Source organism: Tachypleus tridentatus, chromosome 1 (genome assembly GCF_004210375.1).
Source record: "Tachypleus tridentatus isolate NWPU-2018 chromosome 1, ASM421037v1, whole genome shotgun sequence".
NCBI classification, from domain to species: domain Eukaryota; kingdom Metazoa; phylum Arthropoda; class Merostomata; order Xiphosura; family Limulidae; genus Tachypleus; species Tachypleus tridentatus.
In genome coordinates, this window is record NC_134825.1 from 151,741,219 (window position 1) to 151,760,756 (window position 19,538).

Genomic DNA, 19,538 nt, shown 5'->3' on the forward strand with positions numbered 1-19,538 from the left:
TGAGTCAAGGTTTCCCTCACGGCTGAGCATTAGGATTCTTCATGTGTATATGTTTACGAGTTAGAAGAGAGTTGTATGGAAAGTGTGTTACGATATCATAAGTAAATAGGATAAATAGTTAAGTTACGTGGTGTTTTATTCTACGAATAGGGCTGGTAAGTATGCTTTGTTCAACTTTTAAGATAAAAATCACACAAATTATATAGATTTTCAATTTTTTGAACATTGAATGTGTCTGTTACTTGCACTATTCTAAACTGAAAGTGAAACTGACGGGAGAAGTAATAGTCATACTTGTTTGTATGTGTTTGTTAAATATCAACAGTATATTTGTAATATTTACCAGAAAGGATGCATGACAGCTGACGATAATTCATTTGTTACTTTTCGTTTGTGCTGTCAGTGTTATTGTCTACGTGAGCGACAAGCTGTGTATCATGGTTTGCTGCGACCCATTAATCGTTTGTTATTAGTGAATGTGCTCGCAGTTACATTACTCGCAAAGTGCGTACTTCTAACGTTTAATGAAACTAATTCAATATTTCATTATTAATTTGATTTTCGAAGCATTTAATGAACGCCCAATGTATATTAATGTATCTTCATTGAAGAAGAAGAATAGAGTTCTTCTCGTTTTGTTTCCACTTTATAATCTAGTATTAAGTTTGCTAAAGACGAAACCATATTTTCAGATTATTAATAATAATGCTGTTTTATTCTGTAGTTCCATTTTAAATATTCAACTTAACATTGAATAATATGTTACATATATATTTCGATTTTTTTTATATGAATTATATCGGTAATGATTTATGTTCCTGTATTTTGCTCTGACACTAAACATTTATTAAATTTTTTATTGAAAATAGTAAAATCAGAAATAATATGTTACCTCTTGCGGATATTTTTAAGCACAGAATGCTGTCGTTGTTGGAGGAATATGAATAATAAAAATGTGTAAGTGTAGGATAACTTAAGCCTTTTATTTTTATTTGTTACATTATGCCACCCCTTCCAATTTCATGCTTTCTAACGCAAAGCGTAGTTTAAATAGAATTTTAGCGACGCAAATCTTTTACTATTATCTTGTCGGTTATGTTACTTTTTTGTGCGCGTGTCATCAAAACTACCGATATGATTACTATTGTAAGGCACACTACTAGGTAAATGATCAAATACGCATAATCTTTAAGGAAATATTTTAAAATTTTGAATGGTACAACAAAAAAGTGCATATAAAGAAGCTAACGAAATAAACATTAGATAATATCATTACTGTTCTGTTTTTATTTGTCATAAACTTGTATAAAATTTTAATATCAAACTGAAACTACTGTACTTTATAGAATTTCCAATTAAATAGTGAAATATTCAATATAAATCCAGTGAAGTGGATCTTGATATTTTCTTTGTCATAAGGATGGGCAACTGACAGCCATATATTGAGTTGGTATTAAAATATTCTCAATTAGCAGACTAACAAGTTTAGAAGTGAAAAGTATTATAAAAAAAGCTTTTTTTCTTCCAGAACATCTAATGTACACTAGAGGGATTTGGACATTGTGGCAATGAAGTTAAACAACGATCTTTTCTTACAAGATTATGATAATACTTTTATTGTACGACTATTACTACTAGCCTTGTAGTTCTACTAGTAAAACATTGGCTGGAATAGTTTTATTGTTATCTAGCCAATAATTATTGTCCCCTCTCCCTCCGTCACAAAAAAATAAAAGATTGTAGCGTTGTGTTTCTGAGTCCATGGTGTACTATACTTGATAGTATCTAATCAGATCTTAATATTTCTGATGCTCTTTGTCAATTCGTATCACAAGTTTAATGTCTCGCTGGCAGTTGTAGAATCTAATTCATAATTTACTATTTTACGTTCGTAATCTCGCAGTAAAAACACGTTTAATTCAAAGCATACCCTTGGTAAGTGCTATTAATTCTGGACGTTTTTGTGGCAAATATTGTAATTCAACTCATTAAGGCACTTTTTTTTTATTAGCATAATATACTTGTTTAAAAAAGTAGTGGGACAATCTTTCAGTCTTGTTAGCTACGGACAGTAAAATTTCAAAACAAAAAGCATCATGGCTTTATTTGGAATGTGTATCTAAAGAGCACATTACGTGCACTTAGACCTAAACGACTATGTTATAGGGTTCACTTCATCCCTGATCGCCCCCTGCTGGTACAGCGGTAAGTCTACGGATTCCTAACGTTAAAATCAGAGGTTCGTTTCCCCTCGCTGGGTCGGCGGGCTCACCAGATAGCCCGATGTGGCTTTGCTATAAGAAAACAAATGCATGCTCATCCCTGATCGTCAACTAATGACAAGAGGGAAGGCAGTCAGTCAGCTCTACCCCCCTCCACCACCATAGAGGCTTTATCCAGCTCATTCACATAGCAGAATTGACTGTCCAATTTTATAATGTGCCCATAGTTGAAAGTGGGAATTTTGTTTAGCGACATCTGTCTCGAATCTTATTCTTCATACTTCCACCTAGCACATTAAATAGGGGGAGCTACCTCTGATCTCTGTTTTTAATACGATTTTGCTGGCTTCATTCGTGAAATTTTCATGTATGTTGTTTAGACTATCTACCATAATTTTTTGTAACAACTATTGTTAGTATAACCTTAATAAAAAAAACAACTTGTTTCCAATTATTTTAAGCACGAAGTGAATATAACTTAAAAGTATCGCTCATAGTGTTGATAATTTGAAAGAAAAAGGCCGTTTATTTCACATTCTGTTCGTGTCTTAAGATAAACTAAACGGGAAAGCGTTCAACATCCTAAAAAATTTAAATCATTGATCAAGCAAGTGTTGCGAGTGCAATATACTTTAAAACCGATTGTTAATGAACATAATTTGACAGGCATCGCCTAATTTTTGACGAATTGTTTTTCACACCGCTCTATAGAAGATTAAGTACATCCTGCTTTATAATAACTCTGAAATGTTGTTCCCATTACAAAGAGCTCCGTTATAAAGTTATATCCAAAGCACAATATCCTTCCATGCTTGCATGTCATAATCCATCCAATTTACAATGACGACGATTTTCTAGCACCCGTTTTAACAGTCGCATATCTCAAAAATCCAAAGGTGTTGCGTCCAGCAACTTGACTAGTATGTCTTCGAATGGAATAGCACGAGTTCTTGTTTCATTCTCCAGTCTCCTGGTGATAAAGCATTAAGTCGTTGGACTTACAATTCTAAAATTATGGTTCGATTCTTCTCTGTGGATACAGCAAGATAGCCTGGCGTGACTGCTATAACGCACACATTCATTCTCCATGTGCGAGGTACGTGACAGTTGGAAGCTATAATATAATGAACCTATCCCCTGTTGGCTTCATTTCTGTACGATGTCGGTATTTCTGTGTGGTACAAAGGATCCAGAATACGGGTCTACTGGTAAGCAGACTTCATCTTGACTTTTGGACTGTTACATAATCTTCCCAATTTGAGTAACACCACACTACCTGCGGTACACCAAACCATGTCAAAATGTGGTTCTGATACATATCCTTTTACCGCAACTTTATATCAGCTGACGTAACTTGCTTATTCACATTTGATGTAATATAACCTCCTCAACCCGCTGTTTTAATAATTTTGTAATGTTTAGAAACAGGTATTACATTATGGGGTTAATTGTTAAGAATCACATGTGTATGATTCTTAAGGCTTTGTTATTACCTGAATATAGTAGTTAAATCTTGATGTAATGAGTAGCTATTTTTATTTGTGATTTAAGTATAGGATATCTCTATAGAGGGAGGGAGTTGAAGCAAAAGCGTACGTATAAAAAATGTCAGTTTATTTTTTAATGAGTTAGTTAACGGCTTTAAATGTTAGTTTTATCAAAGTCGCAACTTTTGTCATACACTTTAATCTGTTTGGTAGAAATGGGTGTTATAGAAACTTATCTAACTTTTTGTTTAATAATCCAATTAATGTCATAGTCGTTTTCTTCTAAAGTTTACTATTCTAATAGTTTGAGCCGGTTAGCACGTCACCCATACTAATAAATTAATAATACAGTCTGGATAAAATCACCATAAAAGTTTGTAACTGCGCACTAGCAAGACCATACAAAATATCAAATGGTTTAAACACTTCCCACGATAAAATAATAACAATTGTTTTATTTTGAAACTTGGTGCATTGTTACCAATAGTGCGTTTTGGTTGTCATGAGTAGGCTTCCACGAAAATAGCATTGCCGAGTACTCTTAAGTCTGGGTACTTAACAGCGCTCATGTTGTAGAAAGCAGGTGTTAGTGCGTGCAATATTTATCACAAACAACAGTCATTATATACAGGGAGGCCCGAAAGTCCCTACCCATCCATATATCTTAGGTATCCAGTGTATCTGTGTGGTGTCACCAGTATTCTTGCGCTCATGTACCCACGTACTTGTCACAATACGCTCTTCAAGTGTAAATGGGCTTACATCGGCCATATTTCTCTGAAAAAAAAAAGAAACAAATTTATAATACATGCGTAATTGAATATAACATGATAACATATGGATGAGTAGGGACTTACGGGCCACCCTATATAATATATACGAGTAATCGGATGTTTCAAAATACATTATGATGCAGTAGTTCACTGTTCGCCAAATTCATAGTATATTAAACAACACTGCTTTTAGTAATGTCGCTGCCACCAAATATAAACTTTAATAGTAATAAAACTTTACACGTTATTAAATGACGGAATTAATTGAAGCAATGAATTAAAAGTAAAATTAGCACAATAAAATTGAACAAAATCTCTATTTCAATAAATGGTTCGAAACAAAATTTCCCCGACGAGTTTGTTCCAAATGACCAAAATGGAGATGAGTGATACAGCTCGGTAGCGTGAATCGTAAAATCAGTTACTGTCGAGAGATCATGAACATTCTTACTAGAAATAAGGTTAAGTTTGTTTATTTCTAGTATACTCTATATACCAATACGCACTACAGAAATTTAAATGAGAGCAGAAGTACTGTTAATACAGATTTTCTCATTGATGTGGCAGCAAAGATAGTCTATACAGCGTATTTTGCATAACTTATTCACAGTTACATTGGACTTGTAATATACTGCCCTCTGATGGCGGTTATTTGGAGAATTGCCACAGGACAATTAATAAATTATTTTGACAGACCAAAATAGTATTAATCTGGTACCTGTTTTGAATGGTCGAAATCTGCTTAGTACAGAGTTATTTTATACCAACAAATAAATGTTACTGAACTCTGAGGTACAACAGTTTACATACCAAAAAATTAATACAGTCGAAACTGCAGTTTGGCAATAACAAGTGTATTTGAAGTTTGTAATAAAATACCGTGACGCTTACTGGCCATTTTAGATGTAATCCTAATAATACTGAAATAATTACATATTGATTAAGAATCAAAAAATTAAAACTACTTCTACAACACATATAATTTAAACTTGATAGAGTTTTATTGTAAAGTATTGATCGCAACAGCGTTTTAGCTTAAAGTTGTCATCACGTCTCTTCCCCCTTTCGCCCCCACTAGTACAACTTTACGTTTATGGATTTAAAACGCTAAAATCAGGTTTTGATTCCCCTCTGTGGGTTCAGCAGATATCCCGATGTTGCTTTCCTATAAAAAAATCACACTCGCACCTTTATTTTGTTAATGAAAGATTGAGTTAGTGAGTAATTGTAATACGCGAATATACATTAAAGTAGTGTGTGTAAAAACGTTAATTTTTGGATTATTGACTCTACCTTAATCACTTAATCCCTATCGTACACAAGAGATCATTTGTCTCGCACTTTGATAAACCCTGAACTAAAGTTTTTTTAACCGATTTTGAAATCACCGTAATTTTTGTGAAAACCATAGTCATACAGAGTGAAAATTAAGTGAAATTCAACACAAGCCAATTTTAAGTGATTTAGGCCTTTATTTCTGTTGAACCATAATCGGTTCTGGATATGATCTAAGAGCATGTTTTGTTGTTTTTTTTTTCCCAAACTGGGCTCTGCCATAGTTATCTGGGGCTCCGCAAGGAACTTTTAGAAAGTTAATATTTTTTCCTAAAACTGAAATTGAATCAGAATACGCTGTACAAAAAGTAACCTCTTTAAAATAACACGTTTTATTGCGTACAGGGCCTTGTTAATATTTTATTCTAGTTTAATGTTTTATTATTTGACTGAGATTTTCTGTTTTAAAAAATTGTAAAAATAATTGGTTACCCCTTTTCCTTTAGAAAAATATATTCTAGTGGCCTAACCTTTTCCCTCGAACCTTTATTTTTGACTTGGTTATGACAACACTGATCTTTGGTCAACATTTTATTGTATGATGATAAAACCCAAGTGCGTGAACGATTTTTCATTAAAAAGCTAATTTGTGTCCATGAAAATACTTTTGAAGTGCCAAAGATGTAAGAATACGTTTTTAGACATTAATAATGGATAAGTGGCGGAATATCAGTAATAAATCTAAAATGAAAAAATTAATCCTAGGCCTAATGCGAATTCATCGGCATTATCGTCGTGTGCAAGCACTTCAACGAAGGATGATACAAGTACCGAAACAAGAAAGTACAAGTTTTATTGAATATGGTTTTACGTGGACAGGTAATGAAGATGGACCTAGTGGGTTAAATGTGAAACAGTGAGTAATAGTTTGCATTCAGCAAAGTTAAAATAACATATAGAAACCAAACACTCCCAATTTAAAAAAAAATCTAACTTCCGAGTATTTCAAATGAAAGTGTTTGCAATTAAATGTAAGGAAAGCTACATTTCGTTCGTCTGTCCATCAGGACAACAAAGGTGCTCTTATTGCTTCACATCGTATTTAGTTACCGCATTACAAAAGCAGGTAAAGCTCATACAATTGCAGAATATTTGATAAAAACCGTGCTCAAAAGATTTGATAGATTGCACGATTGATGAGAAATTTCTTAAACATTAACTCCGTGACTTTCTGACAGCTCGATTTCTCGAAGAATCCAGGATGTGTCAGCATTTTACTTAATGGAATTAATCAGGCGAGTAAAAGCGAGTCCAGCTTTTTCGCTTCAGATAGATGAATCAACAGATGCCTCAGGTTATGCGATGTTGCTTGTGTTTTTTGTGCGCTATATTCTCGAAGTTAGTTTTGAGGACATGCTAATTTGCAAATCTTTGTCTACTCAAACAACAGGCAAAGAAATGTTTAAACTGGCCAATTTATTTATGGAAGAACATAAGATCCCATGGCAGCTTTGCCTAAGTATTTGCGCTGATGGGGCTGTAGCTATGACTGGAAACTTTTCAAGCGTATTGGTACGCATTAAAAAAACCAAAAATGTCCACTGCTGTCTTCATCGGATGATGTCATAAAAAATGGATGATTTTATAAAATCAAGACAACACGATGCGAGGATCTTTTAGGACATGGGAAATTTGCATGAAAATTTGCTGCCTCATGCTGAAGTTCGATGGCTTTCGTGGGAAAAAATGCTTGCTCAGTTTTACGAACTGCATGAAGAAATAGGCATTCTTATTTATCTGAATGCCATTTTGAAATGACTTGGGGATGTTTTTCAAATGCCTCTCAACAATAACTCCTCATAATGAATTCAAAGTAGCATGAGGTGTAACCTCAATAGGTATATCTCCAATCGCCTTTGAATGAGAGAGGAGTTCATTGTGTTGAGATGTGGATGTTTCCATCAATATATCACCAGATTGTAGCTTCTTTACCAACTTCGGAGACCCAACAAGTCCCTTCTGAATAAAAAGGGAGATATTTGCCCTAAAGATTTGCCTGAAAGAGAATGTAGAATAAGAAAATTAGGTGCAATAGATGTTACAGATGTTGAAGATTGCTGCTCAGAATCTTCAAGATGTTGTCATTTACCTATGGACTGTATTTTCACTATTTAGTTTAAGTTTTTATTTCGGTGCCCACTGACCCCACCAATCATGAAGCTCTACAAGGGGATGCACTACAATACCAAACAAGGACACTGCAGCAATGTCAGGGTTTCATGAGCATTATACCCAAACACCAGCATCAGATACAATGTCCACAACACCTGTTGAGAACATCCAACACTGATACTTGGTTGACCCTAGCCCAAGTGGACCAGCCAAATGGCCAAAGTGGCTGCCTGTCTACAGGAATTCAAGGTCAAAGTGGTGTGTTAGAGTTGGACCCCTCAACCACCAGGATCCTCTCCTCCCCTTTATGGATCGTTATGCACAGTAAACACGTGGGTGGATGTTCAGATCCCAAAGAAGGTAAGCTGAAAGAACAGAACCTTTCTGGGAGGTCTCCTCACCATGTACAGGAATCCACGCCAAAGGAAAAAATTAGGATAATGAGAATAGTTAACTACTAATAACTATACAGAAACTAAAAAAATCAAAACAAGGCAATTCATAGCATGCAGTGCAGAAAACTGACAACAGGCTAAAGTAAAATACCATGCAGAAGAGCGCTTTCCCACAACCAAAGAAGTGAAATATGAAGCATTAAAATTCTTGTAGTTTCTAAAAGCATAAAAAATTATTGGAATAACAAAATAAATGTGGAAGAAATACGAATTTACGTAATGAATTGTCTAACATGACACTAGTATCACTTAGGTAATCCAAGAAATTCAAAAATTGATTCAAGATTGTAATATAACATACTTGTGGGGGCGTTATAATGTGACGGTCAATCCCACTATTCGTTGGTAAAAGAGTAGCCCAAGAGTTGGCGGTGGGTGGTGATGACTAGCTGCCTTCCCTCTAGTCTTACACTACTAAATTAGGGACGGCTAGCACTGATAGCCCTCGAGTAGCTTTGTGCGAAATTCCAAACAAACAAACAAACAAACAGTCTAAAGGAAGTGAATGCTGCAATGCAGGTTGCCAGTGACGTATTTGAAAGCTCAGAGTAAAATGCAAGCGCTTCAACGTAAGCTAAAACGTTGGGGTAAATGTATACTTACGGAAGAACTTGACTGCTTCGAAAATCTCGGTGTTTTTTTGTTTTTTTTACTTTATGAATGAAATTTTCTTAAGTGAAGATGCAAAAGTTTGTCTTGCAGCACATATCTGATATGCACACAACTACTGGGGAGTACTTCCCTCCTCATTTAGAAAGTTACTGTCGATTCAAAATTTCTTTAACTCTAAATACCAACGATTTGTCTTTTTTTAAAGCGAAAAAAAACAGTTTACAGAAATTTCAACTGATTACACCCTAAAAACAAAATTTCAGTAGGAAGAAATTGCCCAGTTTTGATTCAAACAGCCATGGAAACACCCTGAAATAAGTAAGAGCTTTGAAAATTTTGATGTGTTTTCCAACATATCTTTGCGAGCAAATATTTTCACTGTATACAGCTACAAAGACCAAATTTAGAAACAGGCTAAATATTGAAGATGATTTGTGCTTACAAGTAACATCCATAAATCCAAATATTGAACTACTTTGAACAAAAGCAAGCCCATTCGAGCCACTAATAAATAAACAAGTACGGCCCGGCATGGCCAAGCGTGTTAAGGCGTGCGACTTGTAATCTGAGGGTCGCGGGTTTGCATCCCCGTCGCGCCAAACATGCTCGCTCTTTCAGCCGTGGGGCGTTATAAAGTCACGGTCAATCACACTATTCGTTGATAAAAAGAGTAGCCAAAGAGTTAGCGGTGGGTGGTGATGACTAGCTGCCTTCCCTCTAGTCTTACACTGCTAAATTAGGGATGGCTAGCACAGATAGCCCTCGAGTAGCTTTGTGCGAAATTCCAAAAACAAACAAACATAAACAAGTACACTTTACTTTTTCTGATAAAAATTTCTGCTTGCAAAATTATTTGAACAAGTAGAGTGAAAAATTTTCTTTTTAAAATTGATATTTTTAATAAATTTATATTCTAAATGTTTGAATTAAACTATCTGGTACTAAGGACCGACTTTTAGTGTTTTTATTTATTAAAACTCCGGAATGATTTTCCTTTCTGATGCGAAGCTCCGCAGTTTCAAAAAGTTTGGAACCCCTGACCTAGACTATCTAAATATTTTTAATCATTGCGCAACTCCTGCGCATGTGTGCAAAGGTTCAAAACGCAGTATAACGGTTGACTTTTTATCAAACAAATGAAAAGTATGTTCATATTCTCTTTGTTTGCATTTGTTTAAAAGTAGCGAAAATCTTAAGTTTTTATTGCCTTCAAGAAATTTTAAGTAAATTGTTTACCAGCGTAATTTATCCTACTACCCATGACAAAGCAAAAATCCTGATAATCATTCTGACAGCTGTCAGGTTTAAGCCTAAATGATAGTAACGAAAAATTGTTTACATGATGAAAATTGTTTATCTGAAAAACGTTTCAAGATTTCTTTTATGTAAAGGGATAGTTAACTTAATGAACACACCTGAAAGATAAGACGCAAATTCTTTGACACGTGGATTTTGAAAAGAACTAGCCTGTTATAGCAAACTGTTAAATTGGTAATATTTATGTAATTGTTTTGTTTGACATTTTTGCAGAAAGCTTCCTAAAAAAAAATGTCGTAGCTCCCCTTAACCACTTGTAATAGAATCTGTATTCTAAATTTATCATTTACAAAGCAATCTGTTAATGAATTATAGAAAATTAAGAAATTAGTGAGACAAGCAGGTATTGAAAAGTTTTTTTTTGTATAATAACTAATCAAAACTTTATTTCAACCATTTTAATAAGTTCATCTTGCTGATTGTCAATACTGCAAGTGTATAAAAAAAAAAATGCTTTTGTAAAGCATGATGTTGTAATCTTTATAAGAAATTATTTTCACCAATTTACTTTCAATAAGTGCCATTATTTCAGAAGTAGAAGAAATTCTAAAGTTCTTTAATGACTGCACTTTATGAAAATTCCTCTTACTGATGTTTCCTCGTGTTGGATGATGATTTTAGACAATTGGCAATTAAAATTTTTCAAAGTACCAGTTCATTTTGGAAGGGGTAATTAGCCACATAAATACTTATTACAAAAAGTAAAATGCAGTTTGACAGTTAAAACCGAATAAATCGGGTCAATTTTTTATCTCTGTCTAAAATATGAAAGGTTAAATAACTAAAAAGAAATAGTGGAAAAACTACAGAAAGGAAGGATACTTGTTTACTGTAGAGCCTCTATTAGGCCCCAGTAGGTCTCAAAATACATATAATTGAAGAATTAAAAATACTAACATATGTAAATGTTTTTTGAATAAAAACTTGTGTTGTTGGCCAAGTGATTTTAAACATGTAATGTTGGCATGTGAAATGAAATAGCATGACTTTAAGACAACTTCCATTACCAGTGGTGATGTACAGTTTTTGTAAAGTAGGGATAATAAAGAGAAATGTAAACTGTAGGGAAATAAGAGTAGGATTTAAAATGAACTTAAGTTTTTACATGTTGGGGATAAAGTAGCTTAGAAAAGGTACTATTAGGGGAAAAGTAGTGAAGTTAATTATAATGAATTATATTAAAACTTCAGCCTTAGTCTTCTGCAGATAAAGACTTTGAAGGAAGGAAAACAAAAAGGGCAGATAGGGATGGAGGGGAAACTTGAAGAGGTTATAGTTAGAATTAATGCTTTGGTACAGCAGGTAGTAAATAGTCTGTGGGGTAACAGGAAGAAAATTACATTTGTTCAAGAACATGGTAGAAGACAAATGTAAAGGGTGCTAACAGTGATTTAGCCCATATTTTGTATATAGGAGCTAATAATGGAGAAGAGGATATAAGTAAAGAGATAATAGTGGGTTGATAAAGGTACTAAAAGAAAAATATTGCTACTTAATTCTGTCAGTGTTGAAACCAAATTGTGGAGATGAATTATATGTAATTCACTTGAGCAGAATGCATGGCTTAGGTTAATATATAATTGGCTTAGTAGATTGGCTTATTGGACTTAGAATCAATTTGATGTGAAAAGAAAGATTTTTGGAAGGGATTATTTATATCTGAATGTGGTAGGGGTTAGCTTGTTTGCAAAGGCTATTACATCAGCTTTAGAAAAGTGTGGTTTAGAAACAAAGTACAGAGGTAACTTTGAAAGTAATCTAAATATTTAGTTTAATTCTAGAAATATAAAAATAAAATGATTAGAGTCATTGATTCTGAGTTAATGATGATAACTGAAACTTGGATAAGTAGATAATTTTGACACAAATTACTTTGAAATACAAGGGTATAGTTTATTTAATAAAACTATAGTGCTACATAAAGAGGTGAAGGAGTGGCTTTATATATAAAATGTGTACATTCTGTTGAAGTTCAGGGTGTAACAAGATAATTAATCAATGGTTTTGGGTTTCTGTTTGTTATGTAGGAGAGAGGGCTTTTTGTTGGACTTTGTTACATACCACTAGATGAAACTGATGAAATTATTAGATATTAAGATTACAACTGTTATTGATATCATAATTATGAGGTGGAGGATTTTTTTCACTTATTGTAAACTTTTGATCTATTGCAGAAGGGCTCAGTATGGCCAAGGGGGTGAGTGTGCACAACTTGCATACTGATTGTTGTAGGTTTGAATCCCTGTGACACCAAACTTACTTGCCCTTTTAGCTGTGGGGGTGTGATAATTTGTCAATCCCATTATTCCTTAGTAAAAGTGTAGCTCAAGAATTGGTGGTGGGTGATAATGAATAGCTGTCTTCTCTCTAGTTTTCTACTGCTAAATTAGGGATGATTAGCAGATATAACCCCCCCTTGTAACATTGTGCAATATTGAGAAACAATAATACAGAAATGGTGGAACTTGGAGGGCATCTGAGTACAAGTGGTCATTACTGAATTAAGATGTCTTACTTGATATGGAGATCAAGAATGTGATTTTCAGTTAGTTTCAAAAATAAATTTCAAATGGATACCAGAAGTAATTATTATGAATTTGGATAGTGATTAATTATGAAAAATTTTAAATATTCAATGTAGACATGACCCTTACATAAAAAGGGTAGCTGCAAGTAAAAAAAAAAAAAAATAGGTTGGCCAACAAAAGTGTAAAGAATTAAAACCTTAGGAATTTAACAACTTTATATTGATTGTTATGATTGGGAATTTGGATTAAAGAAAATCAAGATAATTATTCAAACAGGGCATTAGGAAGTTAAAGGATATCTGAAAAAGATATAGAAGCTAGGGGTAAGAATTTCTTGAAGCATATTAAGGGTAAACAAAATGTTATGATAGTAGGGCCTTTACGGAATGACTCATTTCTGATGGCTGAGATAGTTAAGTTACTGAATTTCTTCAATTTTTTCTCTTGAGTATTTAAAGAGTATTTTTCATCTTGAACAGTTGCTAGGTGGAAAGAAGGTAATCACATTTTTTCTAAACTTAAGATCAAAAAAGGAAGGTTGCAGAGTGATGACTCTCTTCCATATATTTCCTAACAAGTTCAAAAGGAGGTTAAGGACTGTATATGTGAGCCACTTGCTACTATTTTTGTAAGTCCTTCAGAAATGAGGAAGTGCCAAAATATTGGAAGCTACCTAATATTACTCTTTTCAAGGAAAATGATTAAAATAAAATCAGTTATAAGCATGTTTGTTTTAAAATAGATACTTTGCAAAATCATTTAACACAGTTTAAAATTTTGTTAGTCAACGTGGTTTCACTAAGGAAAAATTTTATGTTGATAATCTTTTTATGTTTGTTGAAAATATTGCTTATGTAGAAGAGGTTAAGTATATGAATTTGTATCTGCATTTTTAGCATTTAACAAGGTGCCATATGAAAACTTGTATTACAAAAGTTATCTGTATAAATGAGGAGCACAAGTTGGCCCATTGGATAGAAAAGTGGCTGGATGAAAGAAAAGATGGTTGTTTATAAATTTAGTTCAATCAAATTTGATTAATGTTGCAAATAGTGTATCTCAGGATTCAGTATTACAACCTTTTGCTCTTTTCAGTTTGTAGCCATAACATAGATGAAGGAATATTCAATAAATTACTTCTGGAATAAAGTTCTTGGGTGTTTTGATAGTTGTGAGTAGACTGCTGTTGATTTATTAAAGGATGCAAGTTATTTGTTGAATTGGGAAAATAAAAGGCAGATGACTTTTAGTTAGTTATAGTAATTATAAGGTAATGCAATTTGGCTACCATAATTTGAATTGAGAATAGTATTGATGGGGAATAACCTTAAGCAGTGTGAGAGAAACAGATCTTGGAGTTTTATTTGATGTCTCAATTTATCAAAATAATGTACTGCTACTAATAAGACAAATAGGATTTGAGGTTTTATTTTTTTGTGTTAGAGGGGATTTGACTAAAGTGTTTGAGATGGTTAAAGGGATTGATAGTGTTGGTGCATTAACCCCCCCCCTTCAGCTAAAACAACTTTATTGTTCTTATAGGATAGCTAGCCTTTGGGAGATGGGATTGCCTTTAAATGTGGTGGATGGATTAAATTTAAAGTAATTTTTAACAGAAAGCTTGATAAATGAATGATGAAGGCTAACTTTTAAGTTTTTATTTTAAAGTCAAGTTTAGTGGATGGAAAGCTTAGATATACTAACAGGTTCTTAAGTATTATATTGTTATAATCAAACGTAAGTTTGACTTGCTGCAGTATTTAAACAATGAGATTTTTATTTACATGTTGCTAATATTTAAATATTTCTATATTGTTTTATTGCCTCCATGAGTATTCTTATGTATAGAGGCAATTATAAAAATGCCTGTTTCTTATTTATAATCTCATCTTTTTTCCACATTTTTTTTCTGAACTATTTGTGCACCAAATTGCTTAGCACCTGTAACTGTATGTTAAATGGTTTTTTTAATAAGATGAGAAAGAAAAGAACAAACTATAATTAAAGTACCATTAGTAGTGCAACTAACTGATGCAGTGGTCCTCGCTGTATTTTATATCTTTTAAAAATTGCTTCACCTAGTGTTTTTTGAGTTCTCTATACTGAGTGTTTTAACAACCAAAAACAAAATTACTGACCTGATGGAACTCCACTTAAGGTTTCGTGCAAATATCTTTGCAACTGTGTAAATACAATATCTGATTTTAAACACATTACAAGTTTGTCACCTTTTTATGTGTTAAAAGGTGACTTAATATACACTGCTTATATACAAACCATTAGAAGGTATTTTGCCTACTTTTTAAATATCTTAATAGTTTGTACATAGAGAAATAACCATCCTCTCTCTCTCATTTATTATTTACATCTGGCTCTCTGGAAATGTACATTTTTATTTCTAGTGTTTTTTAATAATTATTTCTAGATTTTTTCATGTTAATCTCATTTTTATTATTATAAATCTTGGTTTTAAAGTTTTAAACTAATTTCTGTATAATTATACTTAATTACATTATTAATAGTTTTGTTTTTATGAAGGTTTGTTTCTTAACATTTTATTTGGATTAAATTCTATTTCATCAGAATGTGGATCTGAATTACTTTCATTTGAATCTGGAAATCACTGAAGATCAGTAATGCAGAGGATTAGACTTGCAACCTTTGATGTCACCAACACTCTGCTTAAATTTAAACTTCCAATTGGAGAAGAATATTCCCAGACATCAAAGCTTTATGGTATTCAGAGTGATGCAGCTCAACTAAATGCAGCATTCAAAAGACAGTGGATAGTTTTGAACCAGCAGCACCCTAACTTTGGAGCCATAACAGGTCTTGCACCCCAAGCTTGGTGGACCAATTTAATAAGCAAAACATTCCTTGATGCTGGATATGATTATTTGGACCAAACACAGCTCCAGACATTATCTCGCCATCTATTTAAAGCCTATACCAGTAAAGTTTGCTGGCAGATGCAGCGTGGAACACGAACCCTTTTACAAAACCTAGCAAAAGCTAATATACAGCTTGGCGTAATTTCTAATTTTGACACTCGCTTGCAGGCTATTTTGTCTGATGTGGGTCTTCTGCATAACTTTGATTTTGTTATTGATTCATATTCAGCCAAAGTGAAAAAACCTAACCAAAAGATCTTTAACTTAGCCTTGGGACATGTGAAACATTTAGACATTCAACCAGAACAAGCTGTTCATATTGGTGATGATCTAGAAGTGGACTACCTGGGAGCTAGAAGTGCTGGATGGAATGCTCTGCTCTTGACTAAGAAAGAAAACCTTTCACCAGAGCAACTGAAAATTGTTAACCCAAATCACATTTTAAATGAACTTGGAGAAGCTGAAAAGCACATACTTCAACCTGATGCTGTGAGGTCTAGAAACTAAAATGAGTTTCTTGTTCAGTCCTCATAAAATATGTGGCTGTTATGAAATTATTTTCTTTGGAATATTTACATAAAAAAGTTGTTTGCAGTATAAATTTAGTTTAAATGCATAATAATCACTACAGAATGTTAGTGATACAAGCCTATCTGTTTTCCATTTATGTTTATGCTATCAGGTTTTTGAAAATGCAAAATGTTTTTTTTTTTTTTATATTGGTGAACTTGGTTATAAAAAAAAAAACTACATATTTAAACTTTGTAAGAAATGTTTTAAATATTGCAACATGGTTATATAATTATATAAGATAGACAAGTCCTTTTAACACAGGATATAAGATTGAAAAAATAAATTGCTTTATTTTATGATTTGTTCTAGTATGTTTGTAATTTAACAGTACTTAACAACATAATTTTTTTATATATATTTAAAGAAAATGACTTGTTGCTTTTGTACATGTTAGGGCATCTATTTGAAATTGTAGGAGACTCTGCAAAAATTGTATGCCAATTTGTTTTAGCTTTTGAAAACAAAAAAAAATTTGATAGGAGATATAAAATGGTATTGGACAAAGGTAGTTTTATTAACATTTAGAAATGAATATGATGTCCCAGAGCTAGTCAATGTGTTGGATTTCTTATAAGTGTGTATGTGTCCACACACACACACACACACGATATAAGATTGCTACAGTAGTCATACTATACTATATTTGCTTTTTCAATGCACATTACATTATTTTACAGGTTCTGCATATTATACACCACTAAAGCACAGTTATTACTTTTCTGTATCATTACAGATATGTTTTGAATTATTAAAGGCCCAATTATTTATAGTTTGTCAAAAAATTCTTTATATTGAACTTTACATCATTCAGCAAACTTTAAATCTGATTTTATAGGAATGCAAATTAAGTGAAATAGAGAATGTTGCTTGTTTTTAGTTAAGCACAAAGCTACACAATGGGCTATTTGTGCTGTGCTCACTGCAAGTATTGAAATCTGGGTTTTACTATTTGTAAATTTGTATACATAGTGCTGAGCCAATGGTTGACAAAGATATTGTGCATAACCTCGTGTAGACATATCATTTTTTCAACTTTTGTGTTTTATGAAAGTTGTGAGGCAGTGGTTAGAAGTGTATATTGTATAAGAAATGATGCCTACATCTTTTAAGGAAATTTTTGAAAATTTAGTAGGATTAATGCCTAAATAATATGCAGCATAGGAACTTGTGAAATTCTGACTTAACCAGTGACTTAGAGCTGCACTTTCTTAATTATTCTACTAGGATTTAATAAAAATTTTAAAATTTTGTTTTTTACATAATATTTAATTGAGCCTTAATTCCAATTGGAAGAAGTTTTGAGATACTAAGACAACAGTATTATATGGTTACCAACGATATTAGAAAAAAAAACTCAAACTGTGATACTGAAAAGTATGTTTGAGATTTAATGAAAAATACAATAAAAGATGGCATTTCCCACACAGTACCTAAGTTCTGAGGTCTAGAATTATGATTTAGTGGAGACGGTTTTTAGTTAGTTGTAATTTCGGGCCCGTAACATCTTAGTTTATCCTAAGTTTTACACTGAAACCTGGATTGGTCTACATTATTGTAAAACTTAAAAGAATCGTAATTGACTAGCTTTAACATTGACAAGTTTTAAGTTTTACTTCTTGCTACGTGCATCAGGGGGAGCTGCGCACTAAATCTCTCGATCGAGGTAAAATTCAGCATCACAGCGAACCAAATTTTTCTATTTTACTTCACAGAGGTAAATCAAATGATAATTCTACCGGCTCTCGTATCTCTTTACCACTCGCTAAAATTTTACCTTTTCCAAAAGTCTCCCTAAAATAAATTTCCTAAAAGTTCACTGCGTTGGAATTGTTAAACTGGTTCAAATACTTTCTCGCCCTACGCTGTATTTTAAAACGCTGGGACCCGTCTAGATTCCTAAACAAATAAATATATATTTCACGAACAGAATATCATGGTTTCTAGTGAACTTTATTTTATCTACATACTGCTTGCGTTTATTTCCCTCTTTCAAACTCCTACCCTCGGGTTTGGGAACAACTGGAGATATAATCTGTTTCATGTCATCAGGTTCGCATTTAACCTCAAAAATCCCTGACGGGTGTGTTTAAAATCTCGGAATGGGGGAGTCATGATCGACATCTAAGTGAAACGCCAACTATTACATTCTCAGTAAGCCTATCTCGTACAAAATCCTTTAACTAATATGCATGTATAACATGGTGAAGACTAGGGGGTCTGTCACCTGGTGGGTCAACGATAAACTTAAGAATTAGAGACTCGATCACAGCAACAGATACATCTTGTGTAGTTTTGTGCTAAACCTAATACACTGTAAGGGATGAACATGTGTAAAATGTACGCAAGTAGCGTGTACTTAAACTTTACATAAGTGTGATTTTGAAGGAGTTACGGTAATGAGTTACAGCATTTTAATGCATTCTTAGATCTTAATGTTCTGTAGTAATTGCTCTATCTATTTGTTTAAGTTGTTTAGATGAACTATTTAGGATAGGTAAGGGTTAGTCATATGGCAATTTTTACACTAGGTTGTGTGGTTGAGGCCGATTAGTCCCTAAAACTGTGTCAATCTGAGCGTTGCAAAAGCACGTGAATCTATATTTATATAACACTATATTTTAGCTTGAATAAATGTATTGACATATTTGAATGAGTACAAATAATGTTGACAAAACCAATATACCTATGTACCGTTGCGGACATTTCATAGCAACTATAATATCAGTTATTTCAATGAAGATAAGTGATTTTTTTTTAATTCCTTGTTTATCTTTGTAGCCAACTTTTTAAATTTGTTATATATTTGTGGTTGTGTTAAAAGATGACTAATAATTATTTGAGATAAGGCCATTGTATACATATAATCTAGCTGTATTCTTCAAGTTTCATTTATTGTAGGTATGTATGTATAACGTATAGTCTTGGAAATTATTAGTTTAACTTGTTATTTTGTTACCTGTACGAAATAAATATTCCATATAAGTATATAATGGGAAGAGTTGGAAATAAATGGTTTGCTTTTTGAACAAATGTGGAATTCGTTAAAATGATTGTTTGTTTGTTTTGAATTTCTCGCAAAGCTACTCAAGTGTAAGACTAGGGGGAAGGCAACTAGTCATCACCATCCACCGCCAAATCTTGGGCTACTTTTATCCAACAGATAGTGGAATTGACCAGTAATTTATAACGCTCCCACGGCTGACAGAGCGAGCATGTTTGGTGTAATGGGTATC

At 33.0% G+C, this 19,538-nt stretch overlaps 1 protein-coding gene across 4 annotated transcripts; it reads left to right on the forward strand.

The window, feature by feature from the left end:
* Positions 1 to 19,335, forward strand: LOC143227312 (rhythmically expressed gene 2 protein-like). 4 transcript variants are annotated; one of them, XM_076458785.1, is made up of 3 exons: positions 22 to 155; positions 13,937 to 14,012; positions 15,425 to 19,335. In XM_076458785.1, exon 3 carries the CDS (start codon positions 15,478 to 15,480, stop codon positions 16,237 to 16,239), a length of 762 nt encoding a protein of 253 aa, XP_076314900.1. In that variant the 5' UTR covers positions 22 to 155; positions 13,937 to 14,012; positions 15,425 to 15,477; the 3' UTR covers positions 16,240 to 19,335. The 4 variants fall into 4 exon arrangements, with proteins under 4 accessions (XP_076314886.1, XP_076314900.1, XP_076314893.1 ...); XM_076458771.1 differs by lacking the exon at positions 13,937 to 14,012 and having other exon boundaries at positions 1 to 155; XM_076458778.1 differs by lacking the exons at positions 22 to 155; positions 13,937 to 14,012 and adding an exon at positions 9,995 to 10,139.
* Positions 19,336 to 19,538: the final 203 nt, after the last annotated feature.